This window comes from Vigna umbellata, chromosome 3, assembly GCF_029865625.1.
Source record: "Vigna umbellata cultivar VRB3 chromosome 3, Vumbellata_1.0, whole genome shotgun sequence".
Taxonomy (NCBI): Eukaryota; Viridiplantae; Streptophyta; class Magnoliopsida; order Fabales; family Fabaceae; genus Vigna; species Vigna umbellata.
This window is the reverse complement of record NC_142167.1, coordinates 27841757-27856264: the sequence shown is the minus strand read 5'-3', so window position 1 is coordinate 27856264 and position 14508 is coordinate 27841757. Positions and strand designations below refer to the sequence as shown.

Genomic DNA, 14508 nt, shown 5'->3' with positions numbered 1-14508 from the left:
AGAGGAATAACGAAATAGAAGAGAAGAGGAAGAAAGAGAGATAAGAGAAAAGAAGAGAGTAAGAGAGAAGAGAAGAGGAAGAAAACGAGAGAAGAAAAGAGAAAGAAAGAGAGAGAAGAGACGAGGAAGAAAGAGAAAGAAGAGAAGAAGAGAAAAGAAGAGAGAAAGAGAGAAAATAAGCACAAAGAAGAGAAAAGGAAGAAGTTGAAAGGATAGAAATGGAAGAAAAGAAAAAAGAGAAACTAAGGGCAAAATCTCCTCCTACACTAGAAGCTAGACTCTTAAGGGGAGGTTTTCTATCCTCTCACTTTTCTCCATTTGAATTTCCAAAATTTCACTTTTCTTTCAAAGAATTTGCCACTCCATCTTTAAAAATGTTATCACTTTCAACACATGCAAATTCACAACTTGGGTTATGGTTACCTTTATGGTTACCAATAACTCAAGATGCAAATAAAATTTCAAATGAAGAAAGGTTTCTTTATTGTATTAAAATTGAAAATTTCAAAATTAGGAAACCTTTTTCTAAACATATTCTTTTATATATCTTATTGGGTCAAAGAAAACTAATTAGAAATATGTTTGATGCTTATTGCAGATGGATATTTGATCCAGGAGGAACTATTGTGAAGCCAACAAAAATAAGTCTTAAGAAGCATTATCAGATTTGAGGACAAATCCTTTTCAAGGGGGAGCGGATGATAGACGGGCCCAAGCCTAATTAGTTTATTGTAGTATTTCTTTTACTTTTATTAAGAATGTGTAAAAGGTGTTAGACATGTGCTAGATAGGAGGGACTTTTAGTCCTATATATAGACACGCCACCACCTCTTGTAAAGCACTTTTGAGCATAATGAATTGTTATTCTGTTGAGAACACTCCAGAGCAATTCTACCTTGAAAGTCAAGGCTAGAGAATCCCAAAGATCTCCTCTAGCCACCTTCCATCTCACACTATCATTCTCTCATTTTCCATTATCAGATTCTCTCTCCTCCGTAACATCCATCTCACGCCACTCTCACCAATTACTAGCTTCCTCGTGGCTTGTGTCAGGTCTACTACCATGCATGCCTTTTCTCTCGCGAGATTCCATCAACACAGCTCCCATATCCTCATTTCGCATCCTCACCTACGTTTTCTCTCTCGAGAGCTCGTCAACCACAAACCTCATCCTCATCATCGTTGAACCTTCACCATGGTAACTTTCATCACCGAATCAGGTTCCTCGCTTCAGTTTGTCATCGATCCAACCTTAGCCTCTTCGAACCACATCCATTCGAGCCTCTTCACCGAACATCGTCACAAACCTAGGGTTTCTTCCGCCTCTAGGTTATTTCTTAGATTTCCTTCAGTTCCATTAGTTAGATTTGGTTAGATCTTCTTCTCTACCGATTAAATCCTCCCTTACCTTCAACCCTAGAGTTTTCACCGATTAAACCTCCAAACCTAGGGTTATTAGTTCTTCCGCTATTTTTGCTGCCTCATTTGCTTCCTCTGCTTCTTTCCGCTGCGCATCAATGTCAAGGATGCCTCGAGGAGTCCAAATCGCTCAAGTTTTATCTTCTCCTTGGAGGTGTACTCGAGGATAAGAAAAGACTTCTGTTGTAGGGGAGGTGGAGAACCATAGTCCTTTGCTTGAGGGGAGGATGTTAGGTACAAACAAAGCCCCACATCAAATAAAACAATAGATGGACATGAGTTTATATACACATAAGATACCTCCATTGGTAAGAGGCCTTTTGGTTTGGTACCAAAAGCAAATTTGTGAGGGCTTGACCGAAAGCGGACAATATCTTACCAGTATGGAGATTTATGTGTATGTGGATGTGTTAAACCTCTCTACAAAGATTGTTGGGTACAAACAAAGTCTCACATCAGATATAACTCCTTACTTTTTAAGGACTAAAACTACGAGTTTCCTAACTAAGAGGACGAAAATGAACAAACCTTTCGAAGAGGGACGAAACCCAAAATAACATGATAGTTCAGGGACTAAAAACATATTTAACCTATTATTTTTTTATATATAATAGTTAGAATTTTATTTATTAATATTAATATTTTAAGTTACAATATTATAGATAATGCATAGAAAACAATCTTTAAATTATTTTTTATTTTAATTTAAAAAATGAATTGATAGACCAACTACACTACTTCTTGCTGATTAATTTGACAGGCTTGTTGAGCTAATACTCTGCTTATAATCTTGGATTATCTTAGAGAATATTGTGATTGGCCGTGATTTCCTTGAACAGTTGTAAATAATATATAGTTAAGAGTAGACAACATATATTTTGGGATTTATATGTAGAAGTAGTGCTTTTGCACATGTATATATGCGTCATATCATAATCAAATAAAACAGGAATTCCATATTCCAAAATCACCTCTGACATGGTATCAAGAGCCTAACCGATATGTGACTGGTCTAAGTATCTTCCTTTTCTATTTGTTAACATGGTTGGTGATGGAGTGTTCATAAGGAAGACAATTTCCCCTTATGATATAACTCCTGGTGACAACTCCAGAAGTCTGATCATGCAAGTTCAATTGAAAGGAGAAAATTACGATGAATGGGCTCGATCACTTAGAACTGCTTTCTTTGGGGTGATGGAACCCTAGCAGAGCTCACATGTGTGCTCTCTGTACACGACGTTGTTGGAGAAAACCCTTTCAACACATACAGAAAGAAAGACTTCTCAAAAACTACACATTTTTTTATGAATTAAAATAATTTCTCGGTCCCAACGGTGCTGCTCCTGCTACTGGGGGAAACCAGTTCGTGACGACATCTACGTCGGAGATGTCGACCCCAACGTCACAGACTCACAAAAACGTGACACAAATTTAACATGGATCAAGTTGACATCACACGTGATTCACCGTTTGCCACATCACAATTTCCTAACTTCGTTACTTTTTAAGGACTAAAAATACGAGTTTCCTAACTGAGGACGAAAATGAACAAACCTTGAAGAGAGACGAAACCCAAAATAACATGATAATTCAAGGACTAAAAACATATTTAACCCTAAAATAATTTAGTATATAAAAAGAATAATTGTTTTAATTTATTCCAACATTAATTAATTAATTAAAATTTTTTAAAAAATATATATATATATATATATATATATATATATATATATATAAATATATAAAAAAATTATAAATATACAAAATTTTAGAAATAGTCAAAATTTTCGACTCACTTGGGAAAAGCTGAACTACTCACTACTCATACTTTATGCATATATAAGTTGATGACGAGCCATTGAATATTATATTTAGTTCTAATAAAGAATATAATAGGAATGTTCCACTTATGCAATCATCTCAAGGATGGGTAGATACAGAAGTCTGCCAAACCAGTAAGTGACTCATATGAACAAGTATTCCTTTATCATAATAAACCACTATAACGAGGTTCCATTTTTTATGGTTGTTTGAATTCAACACATTCATTTGGACAAGTATAGTGAAAAAATCTATATTTATTTATGATCAATAATTACTAATGCATGTAATGCTTGTCACTAATGCTCTTTTAAGAACAGATTTTGATAATCCCACATGCTCTCTTTTACCCAAGAACATCTTCCAAGCTTTTTTCTCTCTTACATATCTGCATTTTAATTTTTAGAAAACTCAATCAAGCTATTCTACTCCTTTTTACTATTGTAGCATGTTTCTTTCTTCTTTGTGTTACTCTTTTTCTTCTCATTGTAGCCTCGGTGGGAGAGAGGTTATTAATATTAAAAAAGACTTTTTCAAAGAACTCAGATTGTTGGCCACCATGAACTTGACTCATAGTCATCTCCACCCAAATATTTTTTTAAAAAGTTTTCCAAATCTTATTCCAATACCTTTCTATCATTTTAACAATTTATAAGTTTATGTCTTCTGTCATCTAAAACACTGTTATGAATTAATTGGGTTCACTTAATGATGCTAAATCAAACCCGTTTTTTATCAATTCAATTGAAATCAGAGCATCAACCCATGTGGTAGTTGGAATAAGAACTCCTTTTGTACACAATTGAGGGATACAACGATAATCCAAAATGATATTGGATATTTTTACATCCACAAACTTCTTTTTTTTTTTTCAAAATATCTTTTTCAGTTCATTTAGCATGTATTAAAAAATGTTTTACGGTTATTTGCTTTTATGATGTAATACTATAATACTTTTACATCTGTACATTATAAAATGATTATGATTATTTATAAACCCTTTTAACGTGTTGTCAACATCTAGTTTAAATAAAACTAAAACTTAGCTTATAAATTTAATTTTATATAAAATCATGTATAACGTGTATGACACGAACATGTTCGACCAAGTTGACCAAAATTATTTGAGGTTTTCCACCATAGTGCTATATTCTATTATTCTTACAAAAATGATCACACAAGTTTGGCAATTTCCTTTTTGGCTTATTGCCTTATTCTATTAGTTCCACAAAAGTTATTCTAAAGGTCTGGCAATTTATTAAAGCAAACACATTATAACGTGCTTCCCTTCCATTTAGTTTTAATAGTTTTGTAATTTTACAATTAACAATTTTTTAAAGTTTTTTTTATTAGTTTGAAGTTCAATGTATATTATTTTTAAGGAAATGAGTTTTATTTTCCTTAAATTCATGGCGAGATGTAATATTTCTTATTTGTGTTATTTGTTAATTATTAACAAGTCAACTTTGATTTGTCGTTGTTGTATATTTTTTATCATCACTTACGTTGAAGAGATTATATACTTATTTTTAGAAAAAGGTGAAATCAAATTTAAAACTTTCATAAAGGAAAAAAAATATTAAACCATATTATTATTATTATTATTTAAGTTACTTTCCTTTTAAAAATGTATACTAGTTTGATGTATAAAGTGAAATTTTCTTTAGTTTATATCAAATTGTGTGTAAGAACTATGCACTAATTCCAAAGATAGTTTACTTATAAATGAAGTAGAGTATAGACAAATGAAGAATAAACTAATGTGATTGAATCTGTCCTCCCAAAGCATAACAACATCGGAAAGCAAAAGCACACAGTATGAAGTTGATGCTGAAGGTGTTTGCTCTTGCACAAATATTATTATTGGTAGCACTTTTCCCTGCTGCTCATGCCTTGCACAGGGATGAGTTCCCTCCAGAATTTGTCTTTGGAGCATCAACCTCAGCTTACCAGGTTCTTCTTTCACTCTCTTCTCTCATTAATTATTCCTTTTCACATTTCATTGTCCTACCTACCCTTTTTGTTTCTGTTTCTGATTATGTCTTAAACCATATATGTATATATGAAAGGTTGAAGGTGCAGCGAATGAGGATGGCAGGAAGCCAAGCATTTGGGATACTTTCGCTCATGCTGCACCTGGTTAGTATCCTCTGCTCACATATCTCTTGGCATCAATTTTTCTTTCCAGTGTTTAATGCTGTTATTTTGTTCAAACAATTGATTATCGAAATATATTTTCAGGGAATGAGTATTTAGGTAATGGAGATGTTGCGTGTGATCATTATCACAAATACAAGGTCTGTGATCCTGCAGAACCAAATGAAATTGTGGTGTATATGCATGCATTCACACAAGATGCATCTTTGTGTGTGTGTGTGTGTATACACTTTAAATTCACCTAAAACGCTTTGTTGTCTGTTCTGAGCTAATTTCATACCTTGATTGTCCTGCAGGGAGATGTTCAGCTCATGGCAGACATGGGCTTAGAAGCCTACAGATTTTCCATATCATGGTCAAGGCTTATTCCAGGTTATCACTCAAATAATTGATAGCAGCATTCTTAAATCACTTTCGAAAATAATTAAAAGTATGTGTATATGTGTGTGTGTATGTATGTATTAGAGACACTTGGTTTGATTTTGATTAGGTGCAATAAACCTTTGACTCCGATTAATCAAACTGTTATTTTCCATGCTGTTGTTTTCATGTGTTAACAGATGGAAGAGGACGAGTGAATCCCAAGGGTCTACAGTATTACAACAACCTCATCAATGAACTGATAAGCCATGGTTGTCAAGAGTAGAATAAATGTTGATTAATGCCTTAGAAAGGTTCTTCCAAGTTATATATATATTTATTGTTGTTGAATTCCTCATCTTGTAGGAATCCAGCCACATGTAACGCTGTTCCATTTTGACTTACCGCAAACATTGGAGGATGAATATGAAGGATGGCTTAGTCGAAGAGTTGTGTATGGTTCCCAAACTTCAAATCTGATATATATAGATCATGACAAATACATCAGTTATAAAATTGAGCAATGGTTTTTGTTGTGATTAACATATTTATGTGTATCCATATACAGGGAAGACTTCACAGCATATGCAGATGTGTGCTTTAGAGAATTTGGTGACAGAGTTAAGCACTGGACTACAGTGAATGAGGCCAATGCATGTGCAGTTTTTGGCTATGATTTAGGAATCTCACCACCTCGGCGGTGTTCTACCTCTTTATCTAACTGCTCCAAAGGAAATTCCTCAACTGAGCCATATTTGGCAGCCCATCATATATTGTTAGCACATGCTTCAGCAGCTAGGCTGTATAGGAAGAAATACCAGGTAAAATTATCTAACAAATGTACCACTCTACTGTATATATAGCATTCTGAAGAATAATTAGGAAGGATATCATTAATGGTGATCATCATCATCATCATCATCATCATGTCATTTTGATATGGTTAATCATCATTTTATTTGTTCAGACAACAATCTCTTTTCTATGCAGGCAATGCAGCATGGCATTATTGGGTTAAATCTCATTTCTTTTGGTTATCTTCCAAAAACTAACTCTATTGATGATGTAAAGGCTGTTCAAAGGGCCCGAGACTTCAATATCGGGTGGTAAGTAACAGTATAGTCACGATAGCTCTTTCTAATACATGTTGTCATTAGCAAATTTGAATCTTGGGATTGCAAAGAACCGAGTCTAGATTTCTATATTTTCTGATGTTTTCCTTCACGTAACAGTTCCTAAAACTTATATAGCATGATAGTAGACACGCCCCTTTTACCTTGCATGTAAGTTAAGCCATAAAGAATGTCTTGACAAAGATTAAAATCTTGGATCATTTTATAAAAATCCGACATTTTTTCCTACATTAGTTGCTACAGCAGACATGTCTATGATTTTATTGCAGGTTTATGAATCCCATTACATTCGGAGACTACCCTGATACAATGAGAAAGAATGCTGGATCAAGGCTTCCTTCCTTCACCAAAAAGGAATCAAATATGATCAGGAACTCAATAGACTTCTTAGGAGTAAACTTTTACTTCTCATTTTATGTTAAGAACAATCCTGCCAACCTGCAAAATGAGGATAGAGATTTCATAGCAGATATAGCAATGGAAACTGAAAGTATGAGATAAGCTTTTTCCCTTACCAAATTTTATTGCATAGCAACTTCTATATCGAGGTTCAACGAGTTACTTATATATAAATAGTTATTCATTTAGTTTGTAGGATCTCATCCTTAACAAATTCTCATCAAAGAAACTGACTTGTTTACCTGATATTTGATTTTCAGCAACTGTGATTTTAAAGTGTTCGTGCGTCAATATTTGCGATTTTTCTTTTTCCTTTGGATAATTGAATTTGTATGGCTTTTGTCAAATATTTGAATTTTCTAATTCTTTGGGAAAGCAAATTTGATTAACAATCAATATCTCTTGCACTTGCTGTCATTATGCTTTTTGTTGACGATCGAAGGTCACTCACCCTGGTGGAATTTCTTCTGTATGCAATCTAGTGTCTCTACAAACATAAATATTAACATATAAATCTGCTAATGAATCCATAGCACAGTTCATGTCATCAAACATTAACAAATCCTGTTTAAATTGTAATATTTTAACCTGTCATTGCTTGAGAAATGTTTAGCAAAGTCCAGTAAGAGAAATAGTGTGGTCAGTTGTTGTTCCACCTTCCAATGTTTGTGGAACTGAAATAGCTAACTGTTGTTTGTCTGATTGTAGGAGTTACTCGAGAGGATACAGCTCCAGATGAGGTAACATAGCATGAACAGGGTCCTATACTTTTTTAAGCCTATAAAATATTTTTCACTAACCAGCTGATTGTTATAGGTACCAATTACTCCGGATATTTTCCTAGGGGTGCTAGACTCAATAAAGACAGCCTATGGCAATATACCAATATACATACATGAAAATGGTACGGTGATTTTTCATTTCATGACATAGTTTTGTATTGAAGGTTTTAAATTGTGGCTACAATCATCTCATGATGACCTTTGTGTGAAAAGTTGAGGAAACATTGCAATCCCAATATGGTTGCCATAACAGACTTTAAGGTTGACCTTGCAGTCCCAAACTTTTTGTCTAAACCTTGATTGTCTTTCTCATAAAATCATCCTTCAAAACTTCCATGTTTCTTTTTTGTTGTCATATTCAGTCATTCTGTTATATAGTTGTATGGTAAGTCTTTTCATTTCTGCAGGGCAAAGTACACCACATTATTCATCATTAAAGGACTGGTCGAGGGTGAAGTTCTTGCAAGAATACATTGGAAGTTTGGTAGATGCCCTAAGGTACTTTTACTTTGATTTTCATTTTCAAGCCAAGTTAAAAGGGTTCGTACATAGTTGTTTCGTGAAAGCTGATTTTTGTTTATTATTTTGCTTCATTCTTGACACATCTAAAGGAGTGGATTAAATGTAAAAGGTTACTTTGTATGGTCCTTCATGGATGCATTCGAGTTAGTGGGTGGATATAAGACAAGTTATGGTCTATACTACATAGATATGAATGATTCAAACTTAAGGAGGCAACCTAAGCTTTCTGCTGAATGGTACTCAAATTTTCTGAAAGGGAAACCAATGGACTCAAAGATCACCACTGAAATTGAGAATGTGCTGTCACACGATACCTTACTGCATAATGCCGCATAAAATAATCCTGCAAGATCTTTCTCTTTTGGTGTTCATAATTTGCATTTTGTGCTACCAAGTGTATGAATAAAAAAACATTATGATGTCAAATTATATTCATTTTAATCAATGTAAGTTTTCTTCCTACTATAAAAGGTATAGTTGTCGAGTATTTTAAAAGTACTTTTGAATTAAAGCTTGAATTTCACATATTTGCTACCAATTTAAGATGGAATAAATAATGTAAGGTTGGCACATTTGGATCTCAAATTTCTTCTCCTAGTGATGTAAATTTGCAGTGATGTAAATTTGCAGTATATAATAAAGTTGGCGATCTTCATAAAAGACATGGATTTCCAACTAATCTAAACTTTTAAATACAATATTGTATTGGGATATCACACTAATCCAACGACTACTCACAACTAAAATAAAAATAAAAGTAAAAGGAACAAAACAGATAATAAACAAAAATAAAAGAAACAAAATAGATAATAGACAAAAAATAAGTGTAATTTTATTGAAAAAAAAAAAGAAAATTACATACATTCTATTTAGTCTCCAGGAAAAACAATAATAACGAGAACCTGAGAAATTAATTTTTTTCTTATTTTTTTACTCAAGCACTAAAAATAAAAACAAAAAAAAAAGAAAAGGAAGAAATTTTGAGATGTATTGATAAGGAAACACTATACTCTTTTTATAACATGAAAAGTAAGCCCAAACTAAGTTTCCACTTATGTGGAATTTCTCTTCTCACATTCTCTCCTTTGAAGATTTTCATAAAATTAATCAAATCTTTAAACCATGCTTTATTCTTTTCCATCATGTTGCTTATTATTTTGATGGGTTATAATATGATCAAATTCATGTAAATTTTTCAATGCTAACAAACTTTGTCATAACATTGGCTAGATTTTTATTAGTATGAATCTTTTTCATATCCACACTCCCCTCCTCTACTACTTGAACAAAGTGGTAACGCAAACCTATATGCTTTGTTATGGAATGAAAGACGCGATTTCTTGCAATGTGCTCGAGTTCATCCATCAACCTTTCAATCCAAATAGTTTCCTTTACAAGCTTCATAGTTGCCATGTACTCAACTTTTGTAGTAAACAAAGTTACAACATCCAACTTACTAAATCTCCTATATGTGTAAATACATGGCTAGTAGTGGATCTCCCTTTATCAACATCATCTGCAAAATCTAAATTGACATAGCTCTTGACAACTAATTTTGATCCTCTAAAACATAATGCAACTTTTGAGGATCCTATAATGTATCGAAGAATCCTCTTAAATATACTCCAATACTCTTGATAACGGTTGAATTTACTGTTATTTGTGATGCAATTTTGATACTAAATCAACTCTATTTGACTTTGAAACTTGCTTAAACTCTTGTTTTAGTTGAATTTGGTGAATAAGTGAATAGAGGTTATACTTAATGATTTTTAGCACTGATTCCCTCAATTTTGTAGGTTATTGGTATGTTTTGGAAGAGGAGTAAAGTATCAAGGAGTTGGAACCCAAGAAGGCCAGTAGCAAAAGCACTATAATAGAAGGCTGCAGAAGGCTCAAGGACGCTTGATTGCCCTTTTCTGGGGCCCTAGGTGCTAGTTGTCACGCAACCACGCCTGGTTGCCCTTTTCTAGGGCCCTTAGCGCTGGTGGTCACGCATGGACGCCTGGGCGCCCTCTTCAGGGGCGCTGAGGGCCAAGGATCTTGTAAGCACACTTAGGCGCCCCCTCTAGGGGTGCTGAGTGCCAGTCAGCTACATCGCAGGACGCCTGGTTTCCCTCAGCCAGGACGCTAAGGGCCAGTCTCTTCGTAGTTGCGCCTGCTTGCCCCACTTAGGGCGCTGAGCGCTAGCGACATTGGCCCATGATCCAATTTTGATCTATTTAAAGGCTTTTACACATTAGGGTTGATATCTTTGGACGGTTGAAGCACATAAAAGCTATTTTCAACCCTTTGAACGAAGATTGGGACGGGAGCTTTCCTTCTCGCTTTCTACGGTTTCCATTCATTCATTCTTCCATTGTACACCAAGGTACTCTATGACAATTGAGAACTAAACTCATTTGCTGTTGGGGATGATTGTTAAGACTCCGACAAGTGTACCGAATCGTATCAAGTAATAAACATGGTAAGACCAAGTATCATTTTCCTAGAGACTCACGACCTAAACAATTATGTGATTTCTTGAATAAATAAGACTTGAAAAAAAAATTTCTTGGGTTTATGATGCAAATACTGAAAAGTAAATATGCATGCAATTTGATCAATTGGACAAAAGTGCAAAAATGAATGGATTTGATATTATGGAATGAATATGTTGTTGAGGTTAGATTTCACCTAATTTACTCTCATGTATATACGAATTCTACTTCTTCATTAATGTCAATGTCACATATATTTACCAAAACCAAACAAGAAGAGGAACCAACTAGCCAACTCATCAGAAACCCCCAAGAGACCACACTTGTTCCCAAAACACTTCCAAAGCTCCAAAATTCCCTAAGGTTAAGGTAATCATGGTTTTTCACTTAGGGCTAGTGTATGAGCATTCGAAATAAAGAAATGGGGGAAAGTATAGGCTCAAAAAGGGTTTTCAAAGGATTAGAACAAGGTAAGCTTATTTGGCTAGAGAGGCTCAAGAACAAAACTGCCTTTATCACTTCCAAACATGCATATCAATCAAGAATTATCAACAAGAGTCGAGCCAAGGCATATGTGCAAGCAATCAAGAGACATATCACACACAAGAAAGAACATAAAGTGGCTCAAATTCTCACACAGGGCATTTGTGTCACAATCAATTCAACTCTCAAACATCATGATCATCTTCCCAAGCAGAGAAAAGCAAGGATTTCAAACATATCAGAGTATCAATGAAGTGAAAGACACATCTACAACCTAAACAAAGTCCAGAAATCAAGAGAAACATGTAAAACTGTATGCAAGACACGACAAAAACTACCTAGAAAAGAAAAAAAAAATTTAACACGGAAAACAAAAATTAACAAAGAAAAATCAGAATCTCCCCCAATAGACCACACTTAAACTACACAGTGTCCTCAATGTGTCATAAGCATAAGATCAGAAATCAAAACAGTCAACAGATCATGGACAAGTGCAATAAAAGTAAGGAAAGGGGGAAAAGAGAAAAGGAAAAACTCCCCTGAGTTATGGTGGAAGCTGCCAATTTTGGACTTTCAGGGAGATGTCTTCCACCATTGGATTCAGCAAACGAGTTTTGAGGAGGACCAACTTCATCAGTACTGCCATATCATCCACAACGAGATGTTTCTTCTTTCTTTTCCCACCAAACTGTTCCATCAGTAGCTTTCCTTCCACTGGAAGTTGTTCAGTGTGTGACACCGGAACGGAGATCTCTGGCTCAGTCAAAGAAGTAGCAGTACACTCTCCTCATTAATCATGATTTCCTTAATGTCAGCACCTGTATTCTCATTTAATCCTGCAGCATGGTCATCAAACTCACAATTAATAGCATCTGTTATACGCTTAGAATCTGTCTGTATCACATAATCAATTTCAATACAGATCGGGCAAGAACCAGATTCACAATCACATTCAAAGTTCTCAGAGAACTGTGTCAGATCAAAGTTCAGTCCTAACTCTATAGAGTTATCAGATTGCACAGTTTCCACCTCAAAATCAATATTGATATATGCATCATCAACAGAATCAAAGGTCAGTTCAAGGCTATTATCATTCAAAATTTCATCACGGCAATCATGTCCATTCAAAACAACCCTTAGACCAATGGGTTCAATGGCTGATACTGAATCAAAAATTTTAGAATGGACAATCAAATCTGTATCAGTATCAGTCATGAATCCTATAAAATCAGTGTGCATCAAATCACAGGCATTTGAATGCATAAGCAAATCAGGTAAAGTGTTTGGAATCTCAAGTTCAGAATAAACCTGTTTTTGCTCATTGAAAATTTTCTTACCAATCTCCAAGTCATCAGCTGCATCCTCAAGGCTATCATTTAAATCAAGGTCAGTGCAAGGATAGTGAACATCAGGTATGTCAATGTGCTCTACAGGGATGATTCCACAACATGAGTGTGCACATGTGTATCAATATCAGAATCCAGAACAGGCTTAAATGGTTCAAGTTTTACCAATTCAAAAGCATTAAAATTTACTTGAACCTCAGATACATGAGTAGGGATTCCAAGTTTACAGTAAACTTTCTCGGGTTTTTCCTTTACTACCTCACTTGGATTTTGACCCGCCAGCTTGCAGAGCAACTTCTTTGCCTCTGTTGGAGTTTTGTCCATCAAAGATCCACCAGCAGCTACATCCACTAATATCCTTTCATTGTCCAGGAGCCCTTCATAAAAGTAAATCAAGAGCAAATGCTCTGAAATTTGGTGGTTTGGACAGGCTGTGCAGAGCCTGTTAAACCTCTCCCAATAATCTGCCAGGCTTTCTTCTTGAAATTGCTCAATGGTAGTGATCTCCCTCCTAATGCTGATTACCTTTGCTGCTGGAAAGAACTTGTTGGGGAATCTCTGTTGTGTTTCCTGCCAACTATCAAAAGGATATTGGTATAGAAACCAGTCTCTTGCTGCACCTTGAAGGGACATTGGAAACACTTTCATCAACACTGTCTCCTTTGAAACACCAGGAGGCCTCATCGACAAACACACCAAACAAAACTCCTTGAGGTGCCTGTATGGATCTTCATGTGCCAACCCATGGAATTTGGGAAGACTCTTGATCAGATCATATATCCAGTCTTGAGAATCTGTCATCTCCTCTATTGTAGTGCAAAACCTGTCTCAGACCTGGACTTCCACTTCAAACAAAGGTTAAACCAAACATACAAAAACATAACATGGGGAAAAACCATTATTTACATAAATTGAAACTTCCAGAAACAACAACTAAATGCACAAAATACAAAAAAAATGATAAAAATCTAAAAACACAAAAACCGATAAAAGAAGTAAACCCAAACAAGACTAACTAAACATCCTAAAACACATCACACAACACAACACTAACACAACAAAAGACACTAACACAACAAAAGACCTAAGACTGAACCGTTGGTCCCCGGCAACGGCACCATTTTGATGAGAGGGTCGCACCTCCCAACAAAAGTTGTGCATAAAAGAATGCAGTATAGACTAGGAAGTGACTCCTAGGTCGTCTCACAAGGACCAATATTGCGGTTCAGTCTTAGATCACACACGGAAAAAAGGGGGGTTTTGTGATTTTTTTGGTTGCGGTAAAATTAAATTAACTAGAAATTAAATAACACACGACCGAATATAATTGAAAGCATTAAAGTGCATGAAAACTTTTAAAGAAAACAATACAATAGATAAATATTCAAACACAATTCATCACCAAAAAGAAGAAAATCATTTCAACATATAATATAAAATATTTTAAGGCAAAAGAAATAAAAGAAAATAAACTTCTCTACCATTAACCACTCATTTTTGCAAAAGGAATTTAAAGCAATTAAAATTGAAGCTTTCACCGTACCTTGCTACTCCTAAGTTATCCATTCATGCTAAAAAAAAATAAAGGAAATGCATCCAATACCCG

The 14508-nt window shown here is 34.8% G+C and overlaps 1 protein-coding gene across 1 annotated transcript; it reads left to right on the top strand.

The window, feature by feature from the left end:
- The first annotated feature begins 4978 nt into the window (after nt 1-4978).
- LOC124847955 (beta-glucosidase 11-like) lies at nt 4979-9088 on the top strand. Its single transcript, XM_047325548.2, has 13 exons — nt 4979-5193; nt 5310-5379; nt 5482-5537; nt 5694-5769; nt 5958-6029; nt 6124-6211; nt 6326-6578; nt 6748-6863; nt 7160-7380; nt 7998-8029; nt 8106-8193; nt 8479-8569; nt 8683-9088. The coding sequence occupies exons 1-13, from the start codon at nt 5059-5061 to the stop codon at nt 8927-8929; spliced, it is 1545 nt and encodes a 514-aa protein (XP_047181504.1). The 5' UTR covers nt 4979-5058; the 3' UTR covers nt 8930-9088.
- Nucleotides 9089-14508: the final 5420 nt, after the last annotated feature.

Excerpts from the sequence above, each read along its gene's own strand:
- LOC124847955 (XM_047325548.2), top strand. The coding sequence starts at position 5,059 with ATGAAGTTGATGCTGAAGGTGTTTGCTCTTGCACAAATATTATTATTG. Across the intron at positions 6,030-6,123 it reads CAATGAACTGATAAGCCATG|GAATCCAGCCACATGTAACG; the intron begins GTTGTCAAGAGT and ends CTCATCTTGTAG. Across the intron at positions 7,381-7,997 it reads TATAGCAATGGAAACTGAAA|GAGTTACTCGAGAGGATACA; the intron begins GTATGAGATAAG and ends GTCTGATTGTAG.